The sequence below is a fragment of the Leuciscus leuciscus genome (assembly GCF_965113295.1).
Source record: "Leuciscus leuciscus genome assembly, chromosome: 1".
In the NCBI taxonomy this organism is placed as follows: domain Eukaryota; kingdom Metazoa; phylum Chordata; class Actinopteri; order Cypriniformes; family Leuciscidae; genus Leuciscus; species Leuciscus leuciscus.
Window position 1 is genome coordinate 47194106 of NC_138725.1, and position 26063 is coordinate 47220168.

At 38.8% G+C, this 26063-nt stretch overlaps 2 protein-coding genes across 10 annotated transcripts in view; both read left to right on the forward strand.

The window, feature by feature from the left end:
- The window catches only part of arhgap23a (Rho GTPase activating protein 23a), a 68266-nt gene extending 44134 nt beyond the window's left edge, over nt 1-24132 (forward strand). For 4 of the 9 annotated variants that reach the window (XM_082172650.1, XM_082172648.1, XM_082172649.1 and 1 more), the window contains exons 5-23: nt 2539-2617; nt 3090-3150; nt 5426-7145; nt 12292-12450; nt 12903-13014; nt 13413-13452; nt 14043-14180; nt 14401-14709; nt 15119-15180; nt 15281-15509; nt 15606-15758; nt 15928-16006; nt 16160-16233; nt 16745-16834; nt 17153-17278; nt 17372-17413; nt 17576-17669; nt 19785-19816; nt 20190-24132. In XM_082172650.1, the coding sequence (XP_082028776.1) occupies nt 2539-2617; nt 3090-3150; nt 5426-7145; nt 12292-12450; nt 12903-13014; nt 13413-13452; nt 14043-14180; nt 14401-14709; nt 15119-15180; nt 15281-15509; nt 15606-15758; nt 15928-16006; nt 16160-16233; nt 16745-16834; nt 17153-17278; nt 17372-17413; nt 17576-17669; nt 19785-19816; nt 20190-21599 (5009 nt within the window). In that variant the 3' untranslated portion in view covers nt 21600-24132. Of the gene's footprint in view, nt 1-2538; nt 2618-3089; nt 3151-3511; nt 4287-5425; nt 7146-12291; nt 12451-12902; nt 13015-13412; nt 13453-14042; nt 14181-14400; nt 14710-15118; nt 15181-15280; nt 15510-15605; nt 15759-15927; nt 16007-16159; nt 16234-16744; nt 16835-17152; nt 17279-17371; nt 17414-17575; nt 17670-17947; nt 17973-19784; nt 19817-20189 lie in introns of those variants that run through there. The other 5 variants (XM_082172652.1, XM_082172646.1, XM_082172653.1 and 2 more) reach the window with 5 other exon arrangements.
- Nucleotides 24133-25428: 1296 nt separating this feature from the next.
- The window catches only part of plcd3a (phospholipase C, delta 3a), a 35130-nt gene continuing 34495 nt past the window's right edge, over nt 25429-26063 (forward strand). Inside the window, exon 1 of the mRNA XM_082167699.1 lies at nt 25429-25917. Within this exon, the coding sequence (XP_082023825.1) occupies nt 25830-25917 (88 nt within the window). The 5' untranslated portion in view covers nt 25429-25829. The remainder of the gene's footprint in view (nt 25918-26063) is intronic.

Genomic DNA, 26063 nt, shown 5'->3' on the forward strand with positions numbered 1-26063 from the left:
CACACACACAAAAAATTATGAAAAGGGTTGTAATTTCCATCTAACTATGATTTGGACATTTGGAAATGTTATCCAGTGTTTTGTTTTGTGTTGAATGGATATGAGTGTAACTGTATGGTGGACTGTAATTGATGGTATGTGTGTCGTCCTGCTCTCTCGATTGCCCAAGACAATCTTTTCCTAAGAGAGACCAAAACGATTCAACTAAACTATAAAGAAAACTGGCCAACCAATCAGATTCACATTTTTGTTCACATGCCCAGAGCCGCTGGCGTTACAAAAAACTAAGACTTGGTGGCCCTCATGAACAGACTTATTTATTAAGAGATAGTGAATAGCAGAGGAAGAATCCAGATCCGGCTCTCTTGTCTCTGTACTCTTGTATTTGTTGTTGTTGTTTAAACATCATAGCAAATACAAAAATCAGTACGAAAATCTGAATGGCCGCTTGAAAACTTTTCTTCTCTGTGACAAGCGAGTGTCGGAAACAGGAATTTGCATAGTTTTTTGTTTACCTGTGTAACCAAGGTATTTTTGCTTTTCTATAAGCACCATCTACTGTCCGAGAAAGAATTTGCATTTTCATTCAGCTCATCTGCGTTTTTTTTCTTTTACACATTGGTCTGAACAGACAAATCGCATATGATGATTGGACCAAATTCATGTTGGAGTGAGATGGCCTTGAGTTTTTCAGTTTCACTTTTTAAGTTAACTAGGTGGTGCAAACCTCACATTACCCTGAAATTCAATGGAAAGTCAAGATAACTATAGTTGTCGTTGACGGTTTCAGTTCTGAAGAGTTTTTAATCGACAGTTTACACATTGTGTTTGGTGTACGTGTGCGTGTACACGGCTTTGCGTGCATAATGATTTTAGCTTTGATTATACCCCCCCGGTGCACTCGTGTGCACACACATGTGATCTCTTGTTATGACTTGCCCATTTAACTCGATGATGATCTGTTTCTTCTTTAGCGCCCGTCACAGATTCACTGGAATGTGTCTTATTATGTCACTATACTAAGACATTTTTGAAGCGCCGCTATGGCATGATACACTCGGTCATGCTTCCTGTGACTAAACATGGATGGTCCACTTTACTCTCGCTGTGTTCAGACAAACCGAGAGTGTCTATGAACGGAGTAAATTTGAACTTGAGTGTAGTATGTTTACCATATTTCACACAAATGATCTCTGATAGATTAATATAGCCTCACTAATTTCAGACACATTATAATGTTTCCTATTACTAGGTCCAGGTTATTATTTTATTTATATTTTTTGCTATTTTATGTGATCATTTTGGTATAAATTCCACTGAATGGATACATTTGTTACATGGAGCTAAGAGCAGTTAACCGCATAATCAGATAATACGCATGGGGGCGTGTAGAACTACATGAGTGATCCAAGTCTGCAGAAAATGAGTTTTCCGAGGAGCCCGTGCGCACATCTTCCATGTCAACACGGGCAATGAATGCAACAGATCATGCTCTACCTCTGATTATTGTATTTTAATATGAGTGGTAATGGCAGGCTCAGCCTCTATTGACTCCTCCGACGGACCGCCGCTGGTTGAGTTGATCCCATAACCTAACCCTGACATGAACCCAAAACACACCCGTCATCTAAGGAAAACAGAGTGAACACATGGAATGAGTCTACTTAATCTTTATTATTCAAACATACTGCACACTATCTCTATGTAAAGAATATTGCAAAGTTTGCTTTTGAAAAATAAACTTTAAAAACACTAAGCCCAATTATAAAATCATTCATAAATTATACTTTTGTATAATTTATTAGTAAAAGTAGTAAATAAATACTTTTGTGTTGATGACACTAACAGCAAAATGTACAATATTGTTCAAAAGTTTGGGGAATATTTTAAAAATGTTTTTGAAAGTAGTCTCTTTTATGCTCAACTAGTAATTTAATTGATCAAAAATACAGTGAAAACAGTAATATTGTCAAATAACTGATTTCTATTTTATTAAGTTTTAAAGTTGTATTTATTCCTGTGATGTCAAAGCTGAATTTTCAGCATCATTACTCCAGTCTTCATTGTCACATGATCCTTCAGAAATCATTCTAATATGATGATTTTCTGCTCAAGAAACATTATTATTATTATTATTATAAATGTTGAAAACAATTGTGCTGCTTAATATTTTTGTAGAAACAGTGATACATTTTGTCAGGATTCTTTGATAAATAAAAGGTTTTAAATAAAAATATTTAAAAAAAAATATTTTGCTAAATTATATCAATTTCTTACAAATAAAAACGTACTGACCTTAAACATTTGGACAGTTACGTATTTGCTAATGTGTGAGTGGTACTGGTTGTTTTGGTATTAAGTGACTTTAATAATATTAATGTTTCTGCTAAATGACATCCAGTATAATGGAACACATTTCTGGTTTGTAAGGGGTACTTGAGCCTTATTGGTGGCTGTGCACATTAGACAAAAAATCAGTTGGGAAACCCTGCTTTAAATGTTTGCCATATAAGTGTGTTTTTGTGTGTGAATTTGCAGGAGACAGGCTGGTTAAAGTGAATGGAGAGAGTGTGCTGGGTAAAACGTACTCACAGGTCATTGCACTGATTCAGAACAGGTGAGCTCCTCAAGTCAAACAGCATCAAATAATCCATTCAAAATAAAATAAAAAGTTCATTCTACTTTGTTGCGTGAGCTAATGAAAATTGAGTTTTCTACAGCTATCCAGAACTAGCCTGGGAAGTAAATGCATATGATGTCTTGATCTACATCATTGTTTAAATGGTTGAGTTTAGAGTTGAACGAACTACATAACTAAACATTTACACATGAGGTCTTGTACATGTGTGAATTTGTCACATACTGCATGTTTTATGTAGCAGGATGACCTCAGGCAGTGTTTGCTGTCTGGACGATTATGTGCATTACTTAGAAAGGTTATTACAGATAATCGGACCGAACTGACCCAATGTAAAGGGTGGCTTTGAACTCAACCCAAAACTATTAATGGAAACTATAAAAGTTTTCTACTGTAAACACTACATACTGTATATATTCTTACTGAATCTCACGCTCTCTTGTCTTTTCAGTGAGAGTGTACTGGAGCTCTCCATCATGCCAAAGGACGATGATGTGCTGCAGCTGGTAAGTGTACGTTTGAGCATTTTTGCCTTTTCTCATACACCCACTCATATACATGTACCTAACAGTCTTAAGAAGTGCATATATTATATTATATTATATTATATTATATTATATTATATTATATTATATTATATTATATAACTAAATTGTATAAATTTAATCATTTTAAGATTTTTATTTTTATTGTTTTAAGCATAAAATGTTATTTTATTTATGCTTAATCTATTTAATGTCTTTTGCCACTTAAGTAAAGTAAATGTATCTTGTTTTAAGGATTTTTTAATTGTATTTTTTAACTGGAGACCAAGGTAAAAATAATGATTAAGAAAATATTTAGTGATGTGAACATTTAGCATTTTTAGAGTATAGAATTTAGGTAACTTCTTGGTCTAGTTTTATTTCCAATGTATAGCTAGTAAACCCACAACCTCAAAGGTGTGTTGACATTTCCCACACTTTTTAATGCAAAAGCATGGGTTTAACAACTCGAATATCTTGTAGTAGTCATTATAGAGCAATGTGTGAGTCAGATGGTTGCTTCAGCAGTGTCTTTGAAGCGCTTTTATGCAAGAACTCAAACATCAGTCATGTCGTAAGCATGCAGACAGGCATACGATTAACACACACAAACATACAAATACTCACAAACATGTATGCATTCTTACTCACAGCGCTCAAACATTCCCACTTGCATATTTTCTTCAGTTCCACAAGATTGGGCATGCAAGGGAAACCTTTACACATGTGTGTGACATACAGACACATGCTTTATACACACTTCAATAAATCTCCGTACGAGGGCACTCATGCCAGGCAAATTACCCATATAGCCTCCCAAGAGACCCCACTCCTCCTTACTCCACTATTCTTCCCTCCATGTCTTTCTCTCCTTCACTCTATCCTTCTACACACCCCTCCTTACACCCGCATCAGCCACATTCCAGAGATGACATCATCAGATATGTGGCCCCTCCCACAGGGTGGAGAGACGATGAGAGAGGGAGAGAGAAAGGAGGGAGTTCAAGAGCGTTGGGTTGGGTAGGGCTCACCATAGACAGAAAGAAAAAAAGAGATACCGAGAATAACAGAGAGACGTGACAACGAGACATGAATTTGAGAAAGCACAAATCAGGACATAAGAGGTAAATTCAAGCTGTTAAGAGAACAATATAAAGAAAAAGAGAGCCGTTCGACATATTTGAGCTTTAAGGAATGTTTCTCTCGATTAGTAGTGAGTTTCAATTCTCTCTGTGTTGGTTGTATTTGCATGTATTAGCAGACTGCATGTACTATGCTGTGTTAGTCGATTTGCTTGTCTGCAGTCAAGACAGCTTTTCGTCAGCGAGCCATGTCTCTGATTTGTTAATAAATTCTTAATGTTGCATATGTTGAGTTTGTGTCAGTGTGTTTTGAGGTTAGTGTTGATGGAAGGCTGGTGCTTCTGGTCAGCTTGACTTCCTCTCTACAGTCACACAGTAGTCACACAAATCTGGTGGAGTTTCGGAGTCAATATCTTGCACATTATACTGCAAAATATATATATAGTTTCATCAATATTTTAGTCTTAAACATTTTTAAAACAAGACAAATTTCATTTTGCAGATGATTTTTACTTGTTTTTAATCATGTAGCATGAATAAAGTATTTTTTCTCTATTGTATTTCTCTTGCTTTAACCATGAATATAAATATAAAAATTTAGAGAGTGGGGTCCGAAAAATTAATTATGTAAAAAAAAAAAAAAAAAATCCTTAAAAATTAATTATATACATAATGTGCATAATTTCATTTAACAAAAATTGTATGTAAAATTAATTTGACTGATTTTTTTTTTTTACTGGAAAAACAAAAGATTTTTTGCAGTGTGGTGAATTTCACATGAATCTCTCAATGAATATATACATTTCAGTTTTTTGTTTCCTGATGATTTTCATATCATTGAAGTTACAGTTGCCAAAGCTGTTTATTAAAATCATTATATTATAGCAGTCATCCCTGTCACCTAAATGTTTTTAGATTAGCCAGGTTTGGTTTTTAACGTGTGTTTGTGTTAGTGTTTGAAAAGTTGCATAAGCTAGTATTACACTGAAATTCTATTATGACACAATCGCATGATCAGTATATCGTGATGGTGTCTCATTGTCATAGAAATGTAATCTCTATGACCCCTTTTTTCTACAAACCTTTCACCTATACCCCTTGAGGACTTTCTCACTCTCATTAACTTCAGCCACCCCTTTATGTTCTTCTAGAATTAAATAAGTTGTATTTCTCTCTTTCAGGCATATTCCCATGATGCCTACCTAAGAGGGAACAATCCATATACAGGAAAGGCCCAAAATCTTCCTCCACCACCCCCTGTTCTCTACCCTCCACGTACAATATCCCAGCCTCCTGAGGGGTACTCCCCCTCCCCTGCCCCAGCTTCCTCATACATGGGGCAAAACCAGCTGGACAACTGGAGCCGCTGGCCCGGCTCTTCCTCTGGTCCTTCTCCGCCCCTTGACAACCGGACAGTCACTTCCAGCAACGCTGTCTGGGCAGCTGAGGGCAGGAACTGTGAGCCAGGAGGTGTTAGTCACAGTAGCCCTGCACACCGAACTGAGGAGATCCAGTATGGAATGACTGACAGGGGACAACAAGCAATCGGACAAATGAGAGGACGTTCACACTCATCATCTTCCTCTTCAGGAGGAATTATGAGCCCATTGCATCATGCTCATTTTGCCAACCACAATGTGGGTACTGCCATGGGGCACACTGGAGGCCGCAAGGGAAGCCCTTCTCAGCCAACATCAACACCCCCATCCAGCCGCAGCGAACATACCCAACAAGCCCTTTCCAACTGGTACTACAGCCAGGTACCAGGCCGCGAGCGAGAACGGGAGCGATCTAGTTCTCGCTCCATGCTCCCACGCCATAGGAGTTTCTCACAGGACCGCCTGGGTGAGCTTGGTAGGGCCAGGCGTTCACAGCAAGCAGGCTTTCCCCACAGTGCATCACAAGACACATTGCTACTGCTTCAGCAGAGCTCTGCAGCATACGCTGATCCCTACTGGAACCAAGGAGACTGGCATGGCGAGCATGCATATGGACAGCACCCATCTGCGGTGGGCTATGGGCACAATTCCTCCGAAAACCTTCTAGCAACCCGGTACGGACATACGGGACGTTCACTGGAAACTCTCGACAGAGCTGTGGGTATTCTCTCACCACGAGTTGAAAGATCCACTTGGGTCCAGCAGCCCCCAAACAGAACTGAAGGATATCCAAGACGTGGTAGACATTGTGGGCAACACGCAGAGTCACACCAACAAAAACAGCCCCACCAAACACAACACCACACACCCCAACACCATCAACACACACCTCAGCATCAAAACCTCACACATGCAGCACACCAATACTCATCTCAGACTCCACAACCTCAGCAGGCAGCTCCACAGGCAAGACGCTTGCCTTCTTGCCAGAGTCTAGATGAGGAGCCGATTGGCTACCGTAGCTACAGCCCCTCTTTCAACCGCAAGACTGGCCGTATCCTGCAGCAGGCCCAGTCATTTAGAGACCCCTCTTATACAGGTCCACGCCTCTGGACTCCTACATCCAAAACCAGTCCCCCAGAGGGGCTTCCACCTTCGGCCGCTTCTTCCCCAGCCCCACCATCCACCTCCTCTACAACTGCTATTCCCACCCCCCCTGAAGGACAAGACAGAACTTACCGACCCACTAATCATGACAGAGGGGCAGGGGAACCAACAGGTGAAGCCCAGACACAGGAAGTAGTTCTGAGGCAGAAACCACCCACTGGCCGCAGGGGTGCGAACACCCATCGACATCCACATTACGCCATAGCACTTGACTCCAGTGACCCTCTACTCTTTACCTCTGACCCTACGGAGCCCCCTGCCAAAGCAGAAAGTGCTATTTCTCATCGTCGCACAAATGGAAACCTGCCACCACTATCCATAGAGGATGACTCCCTCGCGTCGATTCCTTTTATAGGTAAGTCCCTACTGCTCAATGGCTTCTTTGCTGTCATGTTCTCCATTTCGTCTTGTATATTCTTGTCTTTGCTGCAGAATACTTCACATATACAATCTTGTTCCGTCCGGTTCTCGGTTTATCTTTTCCCATCATTTGCTCACTCTATCCTGCACATGGTTGTTATTGGTTGTCATAAGGAAACTGAACAACTATCCAGACACCATTAAAATAGACTGATGGGAATGTTAGAGAATGACTATACTTGTTTTAATAACTCACAACCCCGCTGGTCTTACCCTTCATTTCCTATGTCTGGTGAACCAATGTGCATGTCTATGCATTAGGTAAGGCTGGAATCTCCCATAGTCAGCCCGACAATATTAGTTGTCTGTGGCTGAATCAGACTTACTGGATTTAAATTAGTCCTATTTTTCTTTCTTCCTCTTCTTCTATTTCCATTTTTCCAGTGCCTCACCCAATTCCATCCCGTTTCTACAGTTCTATGCATTTGGTAGACGCTTCTATCCAAATTGACTCTGGGAAATTAACCCATAACCTTGGTGGGAACACTATGAAGCTTAAGGATTTGATATCCCCAGATGTTAGTTAAATCTTACAAAACCAAATTAAAGAGACACTCTAAATTGGGGAAAAGGCTCATAAAGTAAATAATGTCTCAAGTCTTCTTTTAAAGGGAAGGTAAGTGTTAAGTTAGGGTTAATTTTACAGTAATTATGATTAGTTTTATTTGAAAACAGCAGATTTCTGTGTCTGTAGTTTGTAGGTTCGATCTGGCCTGTTGCTCTAAGTGATCTTGTCTCTGCTTGCCTTCATTACTAAACCATAGTGCAAGAGGAAATCTGAAACAAAATGGCTGGTTGAATGCAAAATATTCAAAACAAACTGTGATGGACATGTAGACACCAAAACTCTTAGTGTTAAATGTGCTACATGGTTATATATGGTTGCCTATGAATCTCTGTTTCCTCTAATTATATGTTTATAGCACAGCTGGATTCAAGTGGAGTGCTATTGATTTAGCAGTTTCCTTAAAAGCTTTCAGTTGGTCATTTGCTTTCCTTTAACATTGCATTAGAAGTTGTAATGGCAGCATTAGAACAAAACCAATTCATTTTAGGGCTATTTCTTAGTGATTTTCTAATTGTTCTGTCATTTCACTGCTGGACATATTTTATGATCTGTTGTCTGTTGATTGCATAAGCTGTTGTGAGTGCAGTGCTTTCATTCCTGATGAAGGTTAAGCCTATAACCACTTTGCTTTGCATAAAAGTGCCCCACCTTTAGCATTTAGCACATAAGAGAAGCACGTTCCTGCTAATGCACACCTGTACAGCACAACATGCCCCTCCCACAGAGTTAGAGCCTTCAGTTTGATTACATTTGTTTTTCTGATCTTCCTTACACTGTGTTTGTGTATATTTAGGATTATTGCAAGAATGTAACTACATATTTATGATGGGAGCAAGGGGGCGTGTCTCAGGTCCTGTTTTAGAGATTGATGAACGCAGAGAGGCATAACAGACTTTTAAACAGAGAGAACCAAACTGAAACTAACAGAAATGCCCACAAGCTGGGACATGTTACACCATACCGATAAAAACACAACGGACAGTCTGTCTTGCTCTACCTGATATGTCAGTGGAGTTGTTTGTACTAGACCTTCTCTTTATTGATTTGGGGTGAATAGTTCTGAAACTACGTTATTGTGTTGGTGTAATTGGATGTTTGTAAACATATGATATTCATTGCGTATGGCCATATCTATATATGAATCTACAGCACATGCAACAAACTAAAAGCCTATTCACGCCATGTCTGCATTTTCAGTGCCTATTTAAAATTTAAGACAATTTGTGTCATTTTTATTAATCTTGTGAATTAATTTTGAATTCATGGGTTTATATTTTCAGTTTTAAAGTTTTAGTAATTTTGTCCGTTTTTTTTATTAGTTGTTTTTTGTAAATATGTCAATATAGATTTTATTCATTTTTTATTTCAGTTTGAGTTTTTGTTATTTTTTGTTCGTCAAGTTAAATTAAATAAAAATTAGAAATGTTGCTGGAATAAAATAAGCTTTATGTTTTTGTTTTTGTTTTTTTATTTGTCGTTATTTCAGTTAACTTTTTTAAGTGTTTTTCATGATTTTAGTAAACTATAATAACCCTGGTTATTGCATAGCTTATTTTACTTATACTTAGCTTATACTAACATTGCATAAAAATAACACAGCTAAATTGACTATTTTCTTTAAAGAAAAAACATTGGCTTTGTAATATCATTATTCATTCCAGCCCACATAAGAATAATACTCCATCAATTTGTATCACTTCATGAACACATTTTACTAAAACTTATACTGTTCATGGAAATCTCCAGTTCATTCCTATTGGAGGTTCTGTTAAGCTTGTCTCTGTTAGCAACAGTAACCGAGGCAGGCAAAGCTTAGTGAAAGTTTGAATTGTTTTGGAGTGAATGTAGTTGTTTCACCTAGTGTATACCTTTTGCTTTGTTGCATAAGACTTGTACTTTTTACAATTGTGTGATGAACTGAGAATGGCTGAAGGAAGAGTGGCAGGGAGCAGAGGTTTTGGGGTTAGGGGTGAAGGACACACACATACACACTCTCTCACATTCAGATATTACTGGACACAATCGACACACTCAGCTCTTTCTGCCCTCAATGTGGTCATTGTGTCTCCAATAAAAAGAGGAGGAGTCTTCACTCCACCAACCATTCACACACTAACATGCTATGCTATAAGCTAACTCACCAGTCTCCCTTAAAGCCCAACACATTTTTTGGGGGGAGAAATCCCTTCTCATCACACTTTCTCTCGGATTACAGTGTTGTCAGGCCTGGTTTCATTTTGATTTGTGACACTATAAAAGGAAACCTCACCATGTTAGTATTTGTGTTCTTCACTCCTTGGTTATGTCTGTAGAATGCATATCTTGGCCAATGAGAGCCCGTTGGAGGTTATTTACAGCATCTGATCTGAACCTCAGAATACGACAGTTGATGTTGAAGCAGTACAGATGGATTCTGTATGTGCTAGTGTTGTACGGTATGTCCATGAAGTAGACTCTATGGTGTGTGTGTGTGTGTGTGTGTGTGTGTGTGTGTGTGTGTGTGTGTGTGTGTGTGTGTGTGTGTGTGTGTGTGTGTGTGTGTGTGTGTGTGTGTGTGTGTGTGTGTGTGTGTGTGTGTGTGTGTGTGTGTGTGTGTGCTCATACTCAGGCTTCAGTAATGAGGGCCTTTGTTAAACCCACAGAGCAGCTATTTCTGCCAGTGGCTGGAAAACAAGCACAGTCCAGATTCCACATCCTAGATTGGGAATGTTTCCGCCCCTGCTCCCTTTCTAGTGTGAGAGAGAGAAACAGTAAAAAACTTCAGAGAATTAAAAGAAGGATTCACTTGATTTAAGTTTTCATTGCATTTCATTTTCATTGCAGGTCGGTTGATGTGTTTGTGATGTAATCAGTGTTAAAGTGATAAATTGCTGAATGTGATGAATAAGAAGGAAAGGAGTGGACTCATATGGAGTCAGAAGAGATGGATGACATGAGATAAAGATAGTCAGTCACACTATTATGACAGCTTTCAGAAACAAGGTCTATATTATACCTGGAGAAAGCATTCTGTTTCATCTCAACCCCCTCAACCAGGTTTTATTGATTTAGTCACCTGAGCTAAATGTCATGTGATTAATTAATAATCAGACTGATTGGTCGATGACACCACAAGAACACCTTTACTTTTACTAAAATTGAATGATTGTCAATGAAGAACGATGCTCAGATGGTGTAGCCAGATCTGCCTGCAGGGCCCTGTTGTTTAGAAGGATCAGGATCATTTCTAAAATCTTTTTTTCTTTTTGGATCAAAGCTATCCAAATATCCACATTTTGATATAACACCTGTAAGGCTTATTCCAGATCAAAACCAACACTGGATTACATGATTCATTTCAGAATCCTTTTTTTTCCCCCTTCTTCTTTAAACAGCCCATTTTGAAGATTTGATCTAGTCCTGTGGCCAAAATCTGATCAAATGACTTGTGCGCAGGTGCCAATAGGACCATGCTATCCAACCAAACCTTGACTTCTTGCTTAGAAACCCTGTTGTTCAGTGGTGCTTGTGCGCTGCTGCCACCTGATGGTGTGGATTGGTGTTGTTGCTGGTGGTTTGCCGGTTGACAGAATCTCCTTAGTCACTGACATACAAATGTTCTGCCAAATTGTGTTTTTGAAGTGATCATGTTGCCCCTGCAGGGCCAGAAAAACCTGACACAGCAAGCACATGCCTTGAAAAAGGGTTTTTCAAAGAATTCATTTAAGGTGCCATTCATCTTACACATGGTTATGTGTGATTTTGAGAGAAAAAAAAAGACTTTGACAAGATGTATCTCTTAATGTGTTAGCTTAAAACGGTTAACGTTTTTCTCCGAATAGTTTGTTATAAAAGCATACCTGCAACAACCAACCACTTCCTATCAGTCACATACAACACTGAGCACTAAGCAAGAACTGAAACCACGTGTTAATACAAAGAGAACTTTTACATCTCATTTTCACACTAAGCACATTTCATGGAGGGCTACGAGTCAGGTACAAAATGCTGTTGGATTATTTATTCTTTCTCTTTTTTTCTTATTTTAGCTCTCATCGCCATTCGCTTTGTCATGTATCACATACTTTAATGTTTTTAATTTAGCACATGACCAGTGGGTACACACAGATACAGTACGTACAATAGCTTCTCCTAACCTTCTTCTCTCTTTATTATTATTTGTTTAATGTTGCGTATGAGTGTGTAAATCAAACCTCTCATTAGGTTGTGCAGTAAACTGAGTGTTTGGAAATTCAGTTTTATACATAACATTTGTATGATCTATATTTCTAGAGAGGAAGTCTCTCTTGTGTTTTGGACTGTTGTGATATCCGAATATATTTGAATTAACTGTGCAACACCATTTTGCTTCCCCTCTAACCTTTCCTTCCTTTGTTTTTTTTTGGTTTGCCTTGTTTCAATCTTTCTCCTTTTACCAATATAACTTTCTTTTATTCTTGTCTTCCGTCTTTCCTTTTTTCCTTCCTTCCCCTTTTCCTCTCCTCTCCTTTCCTCCATTCCACTCCTCCCACAGATGAGCCGACCAGTCCAAGTGCAGATCTGCGGGCACGTCATGTCCCCGCCTCCTCCGTCGTGTCCAGTGGCGGTATAAACTCCGCCCCTGCTGTGGCCACAAGCCCCGCCTCCCCAACCTTCACCTTTCCCCTCAACCGCCTTTTCTCCCACGGCAGCAGTGAGTGATCCAGAGAGAAAGAGAAACACTGTTACTACTAAATGATCGAATCAATGCCTGGAACTGTACATAAAAACATGGCAACAAAAATGTTATGCAAACATTCAGAAGCTGCATGCGATCGCCGTAGAGCTCCCCCTACTGCATGCGTAGTCACACTGCACAAATAAGTCAAATGTATGTGTGCATGCCGTACTACATACTGCAAAAGTCCACATGATCGTTCGGTAATGCCCGTGCATTGTGTTCACCGCACTTTACTGAGACTGTGCTGAAGATCACCTCCTTCCCACCTCCTAATCTGATTACTTCCTGTGTCCTACCCAACTCCATACTAACTGTCCTTCATCAACTCTCTCTTCTCTTGTATAACAGCGTTTTGTCATTTTCACTGTTTGTAATGAATGGATGTCTCTCTCTCTCTTTCTCTCTCTCTCTCTCTCCATGAGCAGGTGATGCCAAGTCTAATCGTCGCTCTTCTTACCTGCTGGCCATCACCACTGAACGCTCCAAGTCATGTGATGAGGGGCTTAACGCATATAGAGAAGAGGGGCGGGTCTTCTCGTAAGTTTTGGGACTTTACTATTAGTGTTATATAAAATATTAAAGGCAGCTTTGCACAGGTGTTTTAAGGCTGCTCTGTGTTTGCTCAACATTCTGTGTAAAGATGTAATGCTGCATAAAAGCCAGATTCAATTATTTCTACTCTGACACACCTTAGCTCCTAGTATAAAAGTATACTATTAAAATTGCTGTGTAAATGCATTTCTGCCACCTCAGAGCAGCATGAAAGAGTCTGTGTAAAGACACTTCATAAGTGCTTCTGTGCCACCTTTACAGTGTAAATTTGGCATTAAATTCTATTTACTGATTTATTTATATACTACTATTAATACTATTTATGATGCTATTTACTATTTGATTTTACTTTTAAACACACTCTAATTGTGCTCTTTCAACAGGAGGCTTCCAAAAAGAGTCAAGAGCTTTTTTACTGAAGGGGTGAGTTCAACTACAGTAGATACTAGGTTGTACACTCTAAAACTCTGGCATGAACCAAAGTTTCTTCTGTAATGTTGATTAAAATTACATAATGTGATATTTCTGATTCTAGATCGGCTAGTTTTGCTCATGGATGCTGATTGGTCAATACCAGTGTTATTTTAGTATTATTTATATATTATTGTTTTTGTTAATATTTCGAATTAATTTTAGTTTGTTTATTTTTATATCAGTAAGTCTTAAGTGATATGTCAGTAAATATGTTAATAGATTTGTACTATACTCAGTATAAAATAAATATATTTTAATCGTTTTTTTTTCCCTAGGGAATTTTTTTTATTATTTTTTTATTAAATTTACAAAGACAAATTATTTCTTTGTAATAACATGCATGCACAGATTAATCAATCATAACAAGATTAAGGACATGCATTAAAAATAAATAAAAAAAAAGGCTCTTTTTTTGTTTCAGATTGACTTAAAATGTCTACAGCTTTAAATGTTCTCTTCCTGTATTCTGGTTCTTTGTATACTGTAGTTCCATGTCAGTGTCACATTTGTGTGTATCTCTGTCCTATGTCATGGTTTAGTCTCTAGACAGTCTGGGTGCTGCTGAAGAGGCTCGCTCTAAACGACACTCTACCTCGGAGCTGGGCAGCATCAGCTACAGTGACGTGAAGAGGGAAGGATGGCTCCACTTCAAACAGATCCACACTGAGAAGGGCAAGGTAAGAGAAAGAGACCGCGAGATTAGGGTTAGTTTATGATCCGGGAGAGCAGTTATTAGTGGTTTAGATAAAGATGTGGGTTGGCAACCAGAAGGTTTTTGGTTGAAACTCGACGTGCTATAAGTTGCTTGGGATAAAAGTGTCTGCTAAATGACTAATTAGTTACAGTACCTGTATGATCTGATGGATGAGATTTGTCTTTTCTCTCTCTCTCTTGCAGAAGGTGGGTAGTGCCATCTGGCCTTGGAGGCGGGTGTTCTCCGTGCTTCGGTCCCATTCCCTGTTCCTCTACAAAGACAAGCGAGAGGCAGTTCTCAAAGGGGCGGCGCTGGGAGGCGGGGCCGACGATGAGCAGCCAATCGGCATCCGGGGCTGCCTTGTGGACATAGCGTACAGCGAAACGAAGCGCAAGCACGCGCTGAGGTTGTCCACGCAGGACTTCTGTGAATACCTGCTACAGGCGGAGGACAGAGAGGACATGCTGGAGTGGATCAGAGTCATCAGAGAGAGCAGCAAGACAGACAATGAGGTGAGAGTACGATAATGATGTTACGTAGAGGGCTTAAACAGAGTGAAATGGCAAGATTAAATTTGTTTACGAATAACACTGGTTTTTGAGGTTGTCATTGCCAGTATAGGAACTAATGCATGTTGACAAGGTGTTTGTGTTTGAGATCTGCTTCCTCTCTTAATGCCGTTCACTGTCAGCAGGTTTTGCTTTCACTGCCAGGTGTGCTAATAAATGTGAATATGGTCATAATTTTGTTGTAGTTGTCATTATCGATAATAACACTGTTTGTTGGTTGATTTGGAGAGTGAACACACTGTGGCTTTGTGGTTTGCACAGTACAACATGGCAACATTAGCTCAGTTTAGGATGAGACAATTATTTATTTTTCAATAAAATTGAAATGCTCCTTTGTCATGTTTGTCTGTAGGAATTGGGTTTCTCACGACAGGCTCTCATAAGTAAGAAACTTAATGACTACAGGAAGCAAAGGTGAGATTGGAGACCACTGTCACATTTTTAACACTTTTTAAAAAATATTTTACTATTCCAAAGTCAAAATGATCCTCTTCCTCTTGGTTCCCTCCTTTAGTCCAACGGGTAATAAACCAGACTCCTCACCCAGAGTGCATCGAATGACATTTCTGCTCAGTAAGCAAGACAACAGTGCACCTCCACGTTCCCCAAAACACGAGGCCAAAGATGAGAGCAGCCCCCCTAAATCTCCTTGGGGCATAAATATAATGAAGAAGACTAAGAAGGCAAGCCCTAAAGCCTTTGGGGTCCGTCTAGAGGACTGCCAGCCTGCTGCCAAAAACAAGGTGTGTGCTTTTCCCAGTGTGCTGAATGTATTTCTTATGCTTACTGATTACTTTATGTTAGTATGCTTTAATGTGTATGTGTTTTTGTCTGTGAAGTTCATTCCCCAGATTGTGGAGATCTGCTGCGGGCTGGTGGAGGAAATGGGTCTGGAGTATACGGGGATCTACAGAGTGCCGGGAAACAATGCAGTGGTGTCCTGTCTACAGGACCAGCTCAACAAAGGTGTAGACATCAACATCGCTGAGGAGGTGAGATGTTTATACACGATCTCTGTCAGAGACGCCATGATTGTTAAACTGCCTCTGGCTCTTTGAGAGGCATCATACTAGTTATATTCACTTCCCATGTTTAAGCGGTTGCTTCCTCATATACTGAGAACTTCAACAACAACTACTTTCACTTTTTCCTCCTGTACAGAGATGGCAGGACCTGAATGTGGTCAGCAGCCTGCTGAAGTCCTTCTTCCGTAAACTCCCAGAACCCCTCTTCACTGATGGTGAGATTATGAGCATGCTAACTGTGATTTGAGTGTGATTTCATGTGCCTAAAACAATACAATTACTGGAAACCTTGTAAAAGGTGTATAAAATGTCATGTAGTTACATTTTCTTTCTTCCTCTATTTCTCTTTCTCTCTATTACCATTGAAGACAAATACAATGACTTTATAGAGGCCAATCGGATGGAGAGTGCCAGTGACAGGTTAAGGACAATGAAGAAACTGGTATGAATGTGTTTTCAGCATATTTGTTTAAACACCACATTCTGATACAAGCATAAACCATAATTTATTCCATTGATTACAAAGCTGAATTATCAGCATCATTACTCCCGTCTTCAGTGTCACATGATCCTTTAGAAATCATTCTAATATGATGATTTGCTGCTCAAGAAACATTAAGAGACATATATTTTAATAACTGCTTTATATTTTAATCATATTTATATGTAATTTATTCCTGTGATGGCAAAGCTGAACTTTCAATGTTAAAAAAAGTTGTGCTGTGTATTTTTTTTTTCTTTGAGGAATAGAATGTTCAAAAGACCAGCATTTATTTGAAGTATGAATGTTTTTTTAACATTATAAATGTATTTACAGTCACTTTTAATCAAATTAATTTGTCCTTTCTAAATAAAATTAAATAAAGTCTTTCCTCAAACTTTTGAATGTGCAACATTTAGCATTTATTTAGTATTCTCCTTGATTTAGTTTAGTTTTCCATTTCTTCCTGTAGATCCGTGATCTACCAGATTATTACTTCCACACTCTAAAATTTCTAATTGGACACCTTAAGACTGTGGCAGACCACTCTGAGAAGAACAAGGTGAGCAATGCTTGATTTTATGTTAATTCAGATATTTCAGTATTTTAAATAACAGTTTTACCATGAATTACAATGCCTATTTGAACACCACAGTTATTAATCTTCTCATTTTTATTCAGATTTAAGTTGGGTTCAAATTTGAGAGTAATAAAAAGTCAGGTTCAGATTTCTCTTAAAATGTTTTTTTTTTTCTTTTTTTTTTTCTTATCTCATAACGCTTGAGAAATGTCACATTGAAAAAGCAGCAGACACTCATTTAAACTACATACAGTAGCATGCTTGTTTATGGTAGTTGAGTCTTACGGTGCACTTGTGCAGATGGAGCCACGTAATTTGGCGCTGGTGTTTGGCCCCACTCTTGTCCGGACCTCAGAGGACAACATGACAGACATGGTCACCCACATGCCTGACCGCTACAAAATTGTTGAGACACTCATTCAGCATGTGAGACACACCGCTGACAAAACACACCTCTGAGTTTACAGAAAGCCTCCATTTTAATTATTTTAAACAATGATTTTCTTGCTCTCTACGCAGTATGTCTGGTTTTTCGTTGACGAACACGAAAAGGATGAAAAGGTTTGCTTTCTTTATATTTAATCTGTTATTGAGAATCATAAAAAAAAAATTTTATGAATCATCAAGTCATCTACAGTATATGACTAAACTAAGCATTTAAAGAAAATAAATTGTGACAGTTTTTCATGTGTTTTGACTAAATATTTGAATGTCGCCCCTCAGACACCCGTTGACACGGAGGATGTTCAGCCCGCCCCAAACATAGATCACCTCCTCTCTAACATTGGCCGGACATGCCTGCTAGGGGAGGCGTCAGGTGAGACAGCTTAACCTGTAGTCTCCTGACTAACTGCCATTGGCTAGCAGTCATATTCCACCTCAGATGACTAACACTAGATACATACTTTCATCTGCATGTGAATCGACACATCTGTCTTTTGGACATGTGACAGTAATAGACAGCAGGTCAAACCTGTTTCTGTTTTCCTGCATGTTGAATGCTCTACACTTCTAAGTTTTGGTTTTTAAAGAATCTTTTTCATTATATTCACTTTCTGCTGTCTTTCTCTGTACATTTCTGCATTCCTTTCTTAGCTGAGCCTGTGGAACAGCCACTGCGGTAGGATGGGTTTCCCCTGCCAAGCTCTCTCTCTCTTTGTGTTTGTGTGTGTTCAGGAGTGTGTATTTAATGACTATATGCAGAAGTGGGAACGTTAATGTTTGTATCAAGCGATGAAGGTGCTTATGGGCCCCGTTTATACCTGGTATTAACATCTGTGTTACTTTGAAGTGCTAAATTCAGTTTTGTTTAGTTTTTTTTCTCCTCATTCAAACCTACCACATTCAGAAATATCTAATATTTTGTTATTTTTTAGCATGATAGTATGGGTCTAAGTTAAAAATAGCAACTCTGTGCTATATAAATAGTTTTTAAAATGATTTTGGACATTTCTAGTCAAAATGTTATAGGTTATATTTCAGTTTTGACTTTTAAATGAGCAGATACTGCTTAGTTTACACTATAATATATTGACTAGTATTTACACAAATTTTTGATTAATTGTTTATAAAAGAAGTCTCTTATGCTCACCAAGGCTGCATTTATCTGATCAAAATACAGTAAAAACAGTAATATTGTGAAATATTATTAGAGTTCGTAAGTACCTTTTCTGTTTGAATATATTTTAAAAATGTAATTTATTCCTGTGATGCAAAGCTGAATTTTCAGCATCATTACTCCAGTCTTCAGTGTCACATGATGTTTCAGAAATCATTCTAATATGATTTACTAATATATATTTGCTGCTCAAGAAACATTTATTACTATCATCAATGCTGAAAACAGTTGTGCTGCTTAATTCTGTCACTTTAATCAGTTGCGCCACTGTTATATACAAATATAATATGCCATTGTTAAATAACTATTTTAATTTCTTTAAAAAAGACTTTTGAATGGTAGTGGTTTGTATCACAAAAGTAATTATCATGTAAAATTATTTTTGCAAAATATTGAAGAGTATACAAAGTTTGTTTTGAATACAAAGTGACACCCATGCCAGGTAAACGGGGCCTTGTGTGTTGTGGCAAAATTGTGTTTGGTTTGTCCTTCTCCCCCTCTGACAATTACAGTTTCTACAATTACAATTCTACCCTTGCCCCTCCCATAGCTTCTTTCATGGGTTGATGTCATCAGTATGTGCCGTGATGTCATCAGTGTGCGCTTTACCTTTACCACTGGCTGCTGCATAAATGGGCTCCTTCACTTCTTCTTCTATGACCCTGTTCACATTGGAACATTAACTGACAATCAGTGGCTGGTCGTTTGTTACACAGATGTTGCTTATAGTGTATCTTCTGTGAACACTGTCTCACAATCACTGTTTATGGGGGTAATGCTTAATGATTGACACAGAGGCTGCTATAGGTCTTGTTTAATAATGTAGCCTATTAAAGGGATAATTCACCCAAAACATTTAAATTCTGTCATCATATACTCACCCTCAAGTTGTTCCAAACCTGTATGAGTTTCTTTCTTCTGCTGAACACAAGAAGATATTTTGAAGAATTTCAGTAACCAAACAGTTGATGGCCCCATTGACTTCCATAGTGTTATTATTTTTATTTTTTTTATGCTATGGAAGTCAATGGGGCCATCAACTGTTCAGTTACCAACATTCTTCAAAATATCTTCTTTTGTGTTCAGCAAAAGAAAGAAACTTGAAACATGAGGGTGAGTAAATGAAGACAATTTTCATTTTTGGGTGAACTATCCCTTTAAGTTAACTTACTGACAGCCACAAAAGTTCACTTCTCCTCTGTGCCTCTCATTAAAACACCATATATTTAACATGGTGCCAAAATGTTTTTTTTATTTTCACTAACTTCCTCTCACAATCTCTTTCCCTATCTCTCTCTGTTTTTAACTGACCAGACTCAACCAACAGTGATTCTGCAAAATCTAAGGTCAGTATTGACCAAACGCTATTTAATATGTTTGTTCTGTTTTAATAGTATAATGTAGGTATTTGAATGTGTTTTTCTATGCATTTGGATGCTTGAAATTAGTAATAAAATTGTCATATTTAATTTTGCTTTCTAGATTTAATATTGTTTAATATATATATATTTTTTATAATATATACTTTCCCTCTTGATTTATTTTAGTTTGTTTTAATATTTAATAAAAATTCGATTTTTTTAATTCAGTTTTAATGTAAATATGAATGTTTTTATTTTATCTTTTTAAATGCATATTTAATAATGAAAAAAATTGCATTTAATATTTAGTAATAAAAATGTATTTCAAAATTGTAATTGTATAATATTTTAAACTTAGGGGTCGTGGGGATCAAAACGTGACTTTACTGCCAAGGATATCCTGACGTTATCGATTATGTCGGCTGTGACCCGAAAACGCCGGAAGCGGAACAACGGCCGTCTCGTCGGCAGCAGCACAGACGACGATTCTGAGCACGAACCCATTAAATCCTGTGTCTCCGAAAAAGACGATTTGCAAGAGATGGGGCGGGTGGCATCCTTCTGCGCCCCTCGAGCGGAGGGAGAGGAAGATGAAGAAGAGGAGGAGGAAGATGAGGAAGAGGAGAGTGAGAGACAGAAGGCACAGGAACAGAAGGAGGAAGTAGTTCCCAGCATTTCCTCGACAGAGGAAGCGCCACCAGCTGTGCTGCTGAGCGAGGAGGAGGAGCAAAGGTCTGAAGTGAAAGGTCGCAGCTGGCGAGGAGATGATGCGCGGTCTATTGTTTCGGGCTACTCTACTTTGTCCACTCTGGGGCGGAGCTTAGCATCAGAGGGACGGGGCGATGATGCAGATGATGAGCACAGTGAACTGGTGAGTGAAACCGATAACGAAAGCGGATTCGCCTCGCGCTCCCTCACCCAAGAGAGGCCGGAAAAACCAACCCGTTCCGATCAAAACTCGCACGCCTCACCCGAACCGACCGCGCCACGCAGTTTCCTCTATGCGCACTGCAAATCCCAGACTCCCTCTGCTACCTCTGGCTCCGCCCTCGCTCCGCCTCCTCCTTCCCTCCACATCACTACCAACCCTGAAGACCAAGCGAACGATGTCGCAGCACGTTCGTCTACTCCCTCAACCTCCTCTCACTCATCTTCCGCCTCCCAGCGCCTCCACAGCCGCAACTCTTTTAACTCCCACCGCCTCATACAGTGCGACACCCTCGCACGGCGTCGCCTAAAGTCAGACAAAGCCAAAGCGTCCTCGTTGGACCTTTCAGAACTGTCAAGCTCCTCTGCCATGGAGGGAGAACACAAGTCAGGTGCAAATCAAATCCCTGATTCCTCTCCGTCTCCTCCACCAAAAGCCAAATCCTCCAAAGAGGTTAGCGTGAGAAAAGAGTGTACGCCAACATCCTTGGCTGGTCTTGGAAGTAAGAGCTGCTTGTTGTCCCCTGGGCAGGGTTCCCTGGCGGATCAGGTACGGGCTCGGCTGATGGGCTCAGCGGATGACCTGCGCAGCGTCGGCCTGAGGAAGCAGCTCTCGCCTGAGACGCGCAGAAAGAGACGTGCGTGGAGGAGGCACACAGTGGTGGTCTCACCTACAGATTGTTCAGGAAAAAAAACACCGGCGCTACCCCCCAAACCGATAGCTTCACCCCCCCCTGTTGAAAAGCTGGACGTTGGAGAGTCCCACCCAGAGTGCTCAGAGACTGAAGCCCCTATTGCACGTCGGGCCCTGCCTACCTCGCGTTTTCGTGATTTCTTGTAGCAGTGATGGTGTGTACAGGCTAGTGAACCAAGAGAGTTGGATTTGTGTTGTGTTGTAGCTGCGTCATCCGTATGTTTGATATGAGTTCTGACAGCGATTAACATCATTGTAGAGTACTTTTGGTCGGTAGACGTTCATACTCACTTGCAGTGTCAAACTGGACCAGGTGGCAAATGATGTGAGCGTCATTGTGCACCATTCAGAATTGAACTGAGCATTCTTTAAACTTCCAGTTCAGTTTTTGAATTGGCATTGAATTTAAAGTGAGGTAGCAAACAGGATGCCCAATTGAAATTCGAATTTAATAAATTGGAATTCAAATGAACTGAAATTTTAATAAAACTGCAATAAGGGGGTTTACAGACCTGTCAATTGTTTGCTTTGCTCTGAAACAGGGATTTACAAAGTTGCATTTCTCCCTTGGTTCGCTTTCATTAAGAACATTTTTATGCAATTGAATATTTTTACGTTTATGCAAGTCACAACTGTTTCGAAGAAGAACAATGACATTTTAAAATGAAGAGGTGGTCTTTGGTTTTTAGCTGCGATAAGAATAAAATTGACGGTTATTTTCGTCAGTTACGGCTCGTTAGATCTAGCATTCTGCCTGCTTTGAACAGACACCGAGATAAAGTAGTGCGTAAGACTACATTTTGTTGAATGAATGAATGAATTATAGCATTTATTTGAATTATTTGGAGAGAGAGAGAGAGAGAGAGGTGCGTACCTGCGTCTGTTTTGCGTTCCTCTCTATTAACAATGAAGTTATGAGTTTATAATTACTTCAAAATAGCGACGTAACCCCCTCGTTGCTGAGAAATATAATGTAGCGATTCCGTACCGAATCTATTCTATTACTAAAAGTCGCGGGGCTGTAAACGTGTGTGCGCTTAAAACAGCGCATTAATATAGAACGGTGATTCAACTGACTTGGAACTATATGTGCATTAAACGGTTTTATTGCACACCTTCCAGCCAATCAGAATCGAGTATTCAACAAACCGAAACTAAGGGAGAAAATCGTGCCAGGTTTCGAAACAAATGCTCCAATTGAGCCAGGTGTGAAAACGCCCTAATTGTCATTTGAGAAATGGAAGTTATCAAGACAAACTTCTGCTTCATTTGAAATGTCACCTATAGAAATTTGTGCTTATTTTTATATAGCCTACTTCTTTGAATTTTACAAAAAAATTAAGATTCAGTTTATGGACCAATTCATTTTATATGGACCAAGGTGGAAAAAACACTTTATTTCCCAGAATGTCATTAACTGTTTTTTGTTTTTTAAAATAAATTTCTTTAAATTGTTCAGTTTTCATTCCAATTCAAAATCAACTTGCTGTGGGGCGTAGCCAATTTGTCTTAAAACGGAATTTCCATGAATTGAAAGGGATCCGCCACTAAACTCTACCCTGGTCTGTATTCCCATGCACTGTCGCTGCCTCACATTACTGTTCATTTGCATAAACCAGAACTCTTTTTTTTTATCCAAATGAGCAATTAATGTCACAGTCACTTACGTTGTTACGTTGCCTGAAATCATTCTTAATGAAGATGAATCCAGTCATTTTTTCACTGCAAATTGCTGTCGTGTGAACGACATTTTAGGTTTGTGAGTACTAATTTACATCACTCTTTCTCTCTCTGACCAACTTCAGCTGCATGGCAAAAGGGGCTTTTCAGTGTTGCCAAAGTTTTTTCATCATCATCTTCTTCTTTTCACATTTTCTTCTTCCTTTTCTTGGCCAGTCACATGACAACATTCTGTAATGCCAAGACCCTCACGACTCAGTGCTTTTGTGTTCTCAAGTCCCAGACGAACCAATTCTCCGAACGTGCCGGTACAGTATTGGTTAAACAGTGTTAGCAAAACAGGAACAGTGTTGACAGTTTTACTAGTTTTAACACAGGCCGTTGAGCTCAGCGCAAGTGCATAATTCAACCATTAACTCGCTACATTAAGTTCCATAAGAGGCAGTGTGGTGTGTTCACATTCCCACATATTCCTTTACATTGAGTAATGGCTCATTGGTGAAATAACTTCAAATGAGTGTGTATGTGTGTCTGAAATTGCCTGTGTAAACTGTATGTGCTCGAGTATGTGTGTCAAACGATTTTGTAACATTTGTACAAAGCCTTGCTTAAGTTAACCTTGTAAATATACATATATTATATTGTCATTTCTTTTTTTCCTTTATTTTAGTTTTTATATGGTTTACAAAAGTGCACTTAGGTGCACGGTCATTTCTTTCAAGATGTTACTTGAAATGTTTTCCTTAATATTTTTTTTTTGTTTGTTTTATACACAGTATATATTATACATAAATTTTTTATGAATATAATAAGTACTTTTATTTGGAAATCTTGGGGTGTACCTGTTTTAACTCCACTAGACTGTTTTCCCTGTTAATGGCCTTTCTCTGTGACTTACAAATACTATGCAGAAATCTATTCACCTCAATGAAAAGAACAGAGATCTAACCTGCAAAGAGTGTCTGTCACAAGCTATAATAAAATCTTATTGCAGAGCTTATTTCATATGGGTTTTGTCCTTTTTCTTGTACTGAAGTCATGTTTGTACTTGTATACACCACATGAGTTTCTAGTTCATCTCAATTATTTACACGTGTGATTATTCTTTTCACATCTACTAATCATTAATAAGAGGTCTGATCAAGAAGACATAGCTATGCAATGCACATCATATACAGTTGCATTTTCAGATGTCTTTGACCTTGGTGCTGATGTTTTATTATAATGTCAATTATTTAATGACGGAGCTTCCGTGTGTGTGTGTGAGTGAGTGAGTGACATTTTCCTTGGTCCCCATGAGGAAAACAGCTTTATAAATCATACTAATTAGTTTTTTTTAAATGTAGAATGTTTCTGTGATGAGGGTTAGGGGATATAATATTTGTAAAAAACAAAACAAAAAAACATTACATCTAAGGGAAGTCCCCATAAAACATGTAAACTTGTGTGTATGTGTGTTTACAGCTTTATAGAGGGACCTGTAAAACCTGTATACAGGTCAATGTGTTCAATTAAACTTGTTTAACAGGTTTAGCGTGTTGTATTTATTTTACAGTCTTCAATATAAAAGAAGTAAAAAAACTTTATCAATCACTTCCTTATGGGTATCTGTTCTATTATTTATCATTAATTAATATTTTAACCTATACGAGGAGATATTATTGAAAGATAGATTCTCAGATTTTCCATGAACATCATGACACCTTTCTCACGTTAAACACTCACAATGGCTATAGCCTACTATCCATTAGACTCATCAAAGTCTAATGTGTCTGCGTGTGCCTGTGTGCCTGTGCCTGTGCTTGTGCGTGTGTGCGTGTGCGCGCGTGTGTTTGTGTCCATGTATTTCCTTACCAAAGAAAGACTGCTGCCGTTTTGATGCGTATGCGTTATCACTAAATTAATTTAATTAATACAATTTTAATCTCAACAGAAGGTAGGCTAAGTAGCCTATTACTCTGATGTGTGAAGGTGTGAGTTTATTGTGAATCTCATTATTTTAACAAAGGCACTACCCCGTACGATTACTTTTTTATTATTATTATTAGGCTAGTCTCATATATTTTATCCTGTTTTATTTGATCGCATTTTAATTTATTTTATTTCAGGTCATTTCATTAGTATGTCAGCAGATGGCAGCATTGATCACGGTGTGTGAGCTGTCACACACACAATCTCACACAGCAGCTCATGTAGGTGCAGAGACATTTAACTCTGAATAAAGAACAAACAAATTAAACTCTGAATAAACACGAGAGGTGGAGTCTAAGGAAGGGTCTTTGTGAAGTTCATTTTATATTTTTGTTTGCAACAGTGTCTCCAAAGATAAACTTTTTCCAGGCTAAAAACAAGTAGGCTAACAAATCAATTACGCAATCTATTTCTCTATCCAGACAGTTTCTCTTAAAGCAGAGGCTGTGACAGTAAATGTGTCATACAGTGTGTGAGTGAGTGACTCGAGTTCATCAGAGAAATATTTCTCGCTCCTTGCCGGACTCGAGTTACGCGCTGCGTTTTTAGAAGCGTCAAGTGTTACGACAGGCGTCGCAGCAACAGCAGCGCTGCCTTCAGATGCATTGACCGAAAGATTTAAACGCGCACTTCTGGACTTTTTTTGTCTGTTGATTATTCACATTTACCTCTCGGTTCAGGGCGGTTATAAGGAGTACTGACTGGAACCGACGGGATATATTCAACATGTTGGGGAGAAAGAAGAAACCAGAGACCGTTCAGACTGAAACTAAAGGGTTCGAGTCGAAAACCCACGATCCGCTTCGGAAGCTTGGTGAGATGATCATACATTAAAACAAAATTGGCTATTATAATCCTGAGTGTGAATGTTACCTTAAGTAAGCATGCTGTGTTTAACCTACAGACAGTTTGCAGTCATTTTACAGACAGTAAGCGCAATCTCAGCAACTAACTTCTTCT